A 7,251-nucleotide genomic window follows, 5' to 3' on the forward strand; every position below is an offset into this window, starting at 1 on the left:
AGAGCAATCCCAGGATAGGTGAAAGTTCTTGTGTGAAGTCGAGCCAAGCTTGTGGTGGAGGCTTGGGCCGAGATGTGACACTTAAAGTGTTTTTTCAAGATCCACTTAAATTTTTACTAATGATTCGTTTTAAAAACATTTTTATCAAAACCGTTTTCAGTCATTTTAGAAGCACTTTCAAATAAATCGTGATCTCGATCACTCTTCATCCAAACAAGATGACGTAACTGATGATGATCTTTTCCTCGTTTTCAAGCTCACCAACAGCACTACACCAACTCTCTCTCTCTCTCTCTCTTTCTCGCTTTCTCGCTCTCTCTCTCCGAGTCTCTCCCACAGATCCCCTTCAAGCCTTCAAGGTAATAATTTAATCTAAGTTTTCATTTAGTTTGCTCTGTTTTCAATTTTCGCATACAAAGCTGCTGAATTTTCCTTTAAAAGTTTTAATTTTGTTATTCTGCTGCCTTTGCAATTCATATTTCCTTTTGCTTCTGCTGGATTAATTCATATTGTCTTCGTTTTAATTGCTAGTTTGATGATTGATTATTACTCTTAAGTTTTCTTGTTCTTCTCTTAATTTGATGCATTGGTGGTTGTGAATTTTTGAATCACACTGCAGTGGAAAACAATGAATTGGGGTGGTTGGGGAAAACAGTCTAGAGAACTTTCCAAAAACAGTAATCCATTTAGTAAGAATCTAAAAAATGTCGAATTGATTAGTTAACTACCCAGAAAAAAGATTGTCCATTTAGTTTCATCCAACTAACTGCCCATTACTCAGATTTAGCAAAAAATTTCGTGTCAGTTGTAATCAAGGGTTTGATATTTCTAGGTGTATCTGGTTCTAGCTGAATTGCAGATAATGATGTAAAGTTTCTTTGAACAGAAATCTTTTCAATCCATTCAGGTTTCCTTTGATTTCGAATCCAATCCCGCGGGTTTGTTTGCGTGTGGCTGTATGAAGCTTTAATATTTGCATTATCATCTTAATGTACACAACGTTTCTTAGATGTGCTACTTCAACAATTGGATAAAATCTTAGATGTGCCAATTTCTGCAGGTATTCATTCTTCAGCACGCAATCAAATGGCTCGATCTGCACTAGACGAGACCTCACTATCAGGTGCATTTGTGAGAACTGCTTCTGTATTTCGTAACTTCATTTCGCAGGACCCGAATTCGCAATTTCCGGCAGAAGCTGGAAGATATCATCTGTATGTATCGTATGCTTGCCCTTGGGCTTCCAGGTGCCTTGCATACTTGAACATAAAAGGACTCGATAAAGCCATCAGCTTTACGGTATAGTACTGTATATTAAATCGTTACTTACTAGATTCACTTTCTAAGTGCCAAATTAATCTTATCTGTTTGTTTGATTGTTTGCTTGTTTTGCGTCACTTAGTCAGTCAAACCGATATGGGAAAGGACAAAAAAAGTGATGAACATATAGGGTGGGTTTTTCCTGCTTCTGAAACAGAGCTAGCTGGAGCTGAACCTGACCCTTTGAATGGAGCAAAAAGCATTAGAGAACTTTACGAGCTTGCAAGCACACAGTATACTGGAAAGTACACAGTTCCAGTGTGTTCACTCATATTAAGTGGCCTTTTCCTTTTTTTTTTCGTTGACTATCTGATACCAAATGACTGATCATTTTACTTTTGATAGGTTCTATGGGATAAAAAACTCAAAACAATTGTGAGTAATGAGAGCGGGGAGATTATTCGCATGTTCAATACTGAATTCAACGATATAGCTGAAAATGCATCCTTGGACTTATATCCTCCTCACTTGCAATCCCAAATTGATCAGACAAATGAGTGGATATATGACAAGATAAACAACGGTGTCTATAAATGCGGGTTTGCAAGGAAGCAAGAGCCTTATGATGAGATATGTTTTTGAAGCTGTAATTAGTTTCGACTGTGTAGGTTCTGGAGTTTACGTTCTCTTTAAGGACCATTTGTGCTATCTCAAACACATTGGTTAATCTTTCTCTTCCACTTTCTCAGGCTGTGAAACAATTGTACGAAGCTTTGGATAAATGTGAGGAGATCCTTGGCAAGCAACGATACCTGTGCGGGAACACATTGTCTGAAGCAGATATTCGGTTGTTTGTCACTCTTATAAGATTCGACGAGGTACTGTTTTTTGACTCCTCAAGCAAGATTTGTTTTTTGTCAGAAAATTCCGCCTATTTAATGTTTTTCGATCTATAATATGAAGAGAACCAAGAGCCATGCTAGTTTTTTTTTTGTCATTGATGACAGGTTTACGTAGTCCACTTCAAGTGCAACAAGAAAGTACTACGAGAATACCCGAATTTGTTCAACTACACCAGACATTTTCCAGGTTCCGGGGAGGAGCAGCACAGTCAACATGGATCACATAAAGCGGCACTACTACGGAAGCCATCCGTCTATCAATCCATTCGGAATAATTCCTAGCGGGCCAGATTTCGACTACTCTTCTCCTCGTGACAGAAACAGGTTTTCGACGTAGGTTTTACACACTACCGATCATAAATCGAACGACGTATAATTTGCGAATTGAGTTTGTGCGTCTTTGTTGTGTCTGTAAAGCTCATTTATCAGACCGTCTATCGTCGTCGTGTGACATGTTATGTTGTTAAACTATTACTCAGATCTTTGAGATCAGCTGGTGCTTTGAAAGAGTGTTATTTATCATGCGATGGCCACGAGTGATAAGTCCATGTAATCACTTAGTTAATAATCCTCTCCTAAGTTAATGACGTCAGCGTTTCAAACCGATCAAAAGTTAAGGTTTGGAATACTATCACCTTAAATGTTTCCCTTTCGTATAATTCTTCTGGTATTATTGACTTCTCTGATTTATGACTTATCTCGTTTTAAGTAAAAAAAATAAGACGAGACTGGTAGCAAAAATATGTTGATTGTATCGTCATTAGTAAAGTTCGATGTGAAGAACGTCTTCCTTCAAAACGGCGCACACAAAAAAAAAGCTTAATCCCAGAAAATTACATATTTTCTCTTTTTCTAATTAGCATTCTAATTACAAACCAATAATTAATTAAACATTATTGTATTGATCAACGTTTGAGCTGAGGCGGTGTTGGTGCGATGAGAGGCAGACCGAGAGCGACAGCTGAGCCTCCTGGCACTGACTCCGCTTCAGCCCTGTTCCGCCACTCCCGCACAGGCTCCGAACCGCTTCCCACTCGTCCTGGCACGCCACCGACACGAAGCTCTCCTCAAATCCCCTGTTCAGGTGTCAGCACGCCGCCTCCCGACCCCGACCCGGCCCGATCCGCTTGTGGAAATCCGATAACGCGCTCTGCAGCCCATCGCACTCGCCCAATTTCGCCGTCGTTGTCGGCAGCTGCGGTTCTGACATCGTTCGTTAAATTCGTTTTTCGCTCGTCCTCTCCCCTTATGCCTCCTGCGTTTTGAGCTGAGCCTACGGAAAATCATGCCACGTCAGCAATTCGAATGGTGAATTTGGCCCGGTGGGCTGTTTGTTTTAATCTCTTCCAAGTTGTGCTTGGGCCAAACTGGAAACAAAACCCAATTTACAAACAGAATTATTAGCAACCTTTCGTACTAAACTTTGCATTTGGACTTTTTTATTTTTTCTTAAACAATACGTGTTATTTTCTTACATTTTTCCTTAGTAATTCTTAACCAAAAACATTAAACGTTTTGTTTTATAATAAAAAATGATAGGTGTCATTTTTTTAATTAATGATATTATTTACATTAATAGAGTGAAGGAGTAGTTAGCTACAATTTGAACTCTTTTTACGATAATCAAATTTAAAATCTCTCACTTACAAATGAAGTAGAATACCCATATAGTTTATATGCGATTGAGATTCTATATATTAATTAAACATGTTTAACTATATATCATGATTGAAATGTATTTTATATGCGATTGAGAATCTAAGATGTATTTGGGCTGACGTTTTTACTGAATTGAACCTTAGAAGTGAGAAGATGATAAATGGTGAGTACTAGTTTATTATAGAAAGTTGAAAATTCCCTGCCTTGTCCCTGTTTTTGATAATGTGGGGTCTTCTAGTAAAACTAAAATAATACATAATTCATTTGGTTCAGCTGCATTCAGTCTTTGTTAAGGAGGTCTTGAATTCAAATATTATGAGTGACAATTGTTAATAAGAAGAATCACTTAACTCGATACAAGTAACTCAAAACTGAAATTTCATAAAAGACAAAAGGTATTCAGATCGGACTATAACTAAATTTGAACAAGAATATGATCCACAACCACAATTACTTTTGGATAAACTGCTAATTAATGGCTCGTTTGGAGATACTTTTAAAATGATTGAAAACGTTTTTAATGTAATTGATTTTGGTTTCTAAAAGCACTTAAGTGCTTTTTGAAATAAGCATCAGATATGTTCTTCTTGCATAAAGTACTTAAAATGTTTTTTCAAGATCCATTTAGATTTTTACTAAGGATTGATTTTAAAAACATTTTTACTAAAACCGTTTTCAGTCATTTTAGAAACACTTTCAAACGATGCATAATACCCCACACGATCACTATTCATCCAAACAAGATGACGTAACTGATGATGATCTTTTCCTCGTTTTCAGACTTTTCTTTTTCTATTTGTTTATTGTTACCATTCAGATCTGGTTGGTCGGACGCAGAGATCACCTCTCTCTCTCTCTCTCTCTCTGGCTCTCTCTCTCCGATTCTCTCCCTCAGATCCCCTTCAAGCCTTCAAGGTAACAATTTAATTTAAGTTTTCATTTAGTTTGCTCTGTTTTCAATTTTCGCATACAAAGCTGCTGAATTTTCCTTTAAAAGTTTTAATTTTGTTGTTCTGCTGCCTTTGCAATTCATATTTCCTTTTGCTTCTGCTGGATTAATTCATATTATCTTCGTTTTAATTGCTAGTTTGATGATTGATTATTACTCTTACTCTTAAGTTGTCTTGTTCTTCTCTTAATTCGATGCATTTGGTGGTTGTGAATTTTTGAATAACACTGCAGTGGAAAACAATGAATTGGGTAGTTAGTTGGAGAACTTTTCAAAAACTGTCCGGAGAATTTAAAAAAAAAAAAAAAAAAAAAGTAATCCATTTGGTAAGAATCTAAAAAATGTCGAATCGATTATCGGTTAACTACCCAGAAAAAAAGAGGGGTGTGCTATCCACACACCCTTTTTTACTTTTCACACACCTCTTATTAATTTATGTCCTTTGATCTTATTCAATTCATCCGATCCAACTGCCGAAAATTAAAAAGGTGTGTGAGAAGTAAAAAAGGGTGTGTGAATATCACACCCCAAAAAAGATCGTCCATTTAGTTTCATCCAACTAACTGCCCATTACTCAGATTTTAGCGAAAATTTTCGTGTCAGTTGTAATCAAGGGTTTGATATTTCTAGGTGTATCTGGTTCTAGCTGAATTGCAGATAATGATGCAAAGTTTCTTTGAACAGAAATCATTTCAATCAATTCAGGTTTCCTTTGATTTCGAATCCAATCCCGCGGGTTTGTTTGCGTGTGGCTGTATGAAGCTTCAATATTTACATTATCATCTTAATATACTCAAGGTTTCTTAGATGTGCTACTTCAACAATTGGATAAAATCATAGATGTGCTAATTTCTGCAGGTATTCATTCTTCAGCACACAATAAAATGGCTCGATCTGCACTAGACGAGACCTCACTATCAGGTGCATTTGTGAGGACTGCTTCTGTATTTCGTAACTTCATTTCGCGGGACCCGAATTCTCAATTTCCGGCAGAAGCTGGAAGATATCATCTGTATGTATCATATGCTTGCCCTTGGGCTTCCAGGTGCCTTGCATACTTGAACATAAAAGGACTCGATAAAGCCATCAGCTTTACGGTATAGTACTGTATATTAGATCTTTACTTACTAGATTCACTTTCTAAGTGCCAAATTAATCTTATCTGTTTGTTTGATTGTTTGATTGTTTTGCGTCACTTAGTCAGTCAAACCGATATGGGAAAGGACAAAAGAAAGTGATGAACATATGGGGTGGGTTTTTCCTGCTTCCGAAACAGAGCTAGCGGGAGCTGAACCTGACCCTTTGAATGGAGCAAAAAGCATTAGAGAACTTTACGAGCTTGCAAGCACACAGTATACTGGAAAGTACACAGTTCCGGTATGTTCACTCATATTAAGTGGCCTTTTCATTTTTCTTTCGTTGACTATCTGATACCAAATGACTGATCATTTTACTTTTGATAGGTTCTATGGGATAAAAAACTCAAAACAATTGTGAGTAATGAGAGCGGGGAGATTATTCGCATGTTCAATACTGAATTCAACGATATAGCTGAAAATGCGTCTTTGGACTTATATCCTCCTCACTTGCAATCCCAAATTGATCAGACAAATGAGTGGATATATGACAAGATAAACAACGGTGTCTATAAATGCGGGTTTGCGAGGAAGCAAGAGCCTTATGATGAGGTATGTTTTTGAAGCTGTAATTAGTTTTGACTGTGTAGGTTCTGGAGTTTACGTTCTCTTTAAGGACCATTTGTGCTATCTCAAACACATTGGTTAATCTTTCTCTTCGCACTTTCTCAGGCTGTGAAACAATTGTACGAAGCTTTGGATAAATGTGAGGAGATACTTAGCAAGCAACGATACCTGTGCGGGAACACATTATCTGAAGCAGATATTCGGTTGTTTGTCACTCTTATAAGATTCGACGAGGTACTGTTTTTTGACTCCTCAAGCAAGATTTGTTTTTTTGTCAGAAAATTCCGCCAATTTAATGGTTTTCGATCTATAATATGAAGAGAACCAAGAACCATGCTAGTTTTTTTTATCGTTGATGACAGGTTTACGTAGTCCACTTCAAGTGCAACAAGAAAGTAGTACGAGAATACCCGAATTTGTTCAACTACACCAAAGACATTTTCCAGGTTCCGGGGATGAGCAGCACAGTCAACATGGATCACATAAAGCGGCACTACTACGGAAGCCATCCGTCTATCAATCCATTCGGAATAATTCCTAGCGGGCCAGATATCGACTACTCTTCTCCTCATGACAGAAACAGGTTTTCGACTTAGGTTTTACACACTACCGATCATAAATCAAACGACGTATAATTTGCGAATTGAGTTTGTGCGTCTTTGTTGTGTCTGTAAACCTCGGTTATCAGATCATCTATTGTCGTGTGACATGTTATGTTGTTAAACTATTACTCAGATCTTTGAGATCAGCTGGTACTTTGAAAGAGTGTTGTTTATCA

The 7,251-nt window shown here is 37.3% G+C and overlaps 2 protein-coding genes across 2 annotated transcripts; both read left to right on the forward strand.

The window, feature by feature from the left end:
• Window positions 1–233: 233 nt before the first annotated feature.
• Window positions 234–2,684, forward strand: LOC103965085 (glutathionyl-hydroquinone reductase YqjG). Its single transcript, XM_009378103.3, is given in 8 exon segments — window positions 234–359; window positions 1,061–1,299; window positions 1,403–1,430; window positions 1,433–1,578; window positions 1,666–1,890; window positions 2,010–2,138; window positions 2,268–2,335; window positions 2,337–2,684. Coding segments are annotated over 7 exon segments (972 nt in total). The 5' UTR covers window positions 234–359; window positions 1,061–1,086; the 3' UTR covers window positions 2,500–2,684.
• A 1,897-nt stretch (window positions 2,685–4,581) lies between these two features.
• LOC103965083 (glutathionyl-hydroquinone reductase YqjG) lies at window positions 4,582–7,251 on the forward strand. Its single transcript, XM_009378101.3, has 6 exons — window positions 4,582–4,736; window positions 5,629–5,867; window positions 5,971–6,147; window positions 6,234–6,458; window positions 6,579–6,707; window positions 6,836–7,251. Exons 2-6 carry the CDS (start codon window positions 5,655–5,657, stop codon window positions 7,067–7,069), a joined length of 978 nt encoding a protein of 325 aa, XP_009376376.2. The 5' UTR covers window positions 4,582–4,736; window positions 5,629–5,654; the 3' UTR covers window positions 7,070–7,251.

Source organism: the organism of the source record quoted next, unplaced genomic scaffold (assembly GCF_019419815.1).
Source record: "Pyrus x bretschneideri cultivar Hongxiangsu unplaced genomic scaffold, Pyrus_bretschneideri_v1 Contig7, whole genome shotgun sequence".
Classification (NCBI taxonomy): domain Eukaryota; kingdom Viridiplantae; phylum Streptophyta; class Magnoliopsida; order Rosales; family Rosaceae; genus Pyrus; species Pyrus x bretschneideri.

Bases quoted from the DNA above. Each gene is read 5' to 3' on its own strand.
- LOC103965083 (XM_009378101.3), top strand. From the start codon at position 5,655: ATGGCTCGATCTGCACTAGACGAGACCTCACTATCAGGTGCATTTGTG. The intron at 5,868-5,970 runs GTATAGTACTGT...TGCGTCACTTAG, and splicing joins ATAAAGCCATCAGCTTTACG to TCAGTCAAACCGATATGGGA. The intron at 6,148-6,233 runs GTATGTTCACTC...TACTTTTGATAG, and splicing joins CTGGAAAGTACACAGTTCCG to GTTCTATGGGATAAAAAACT.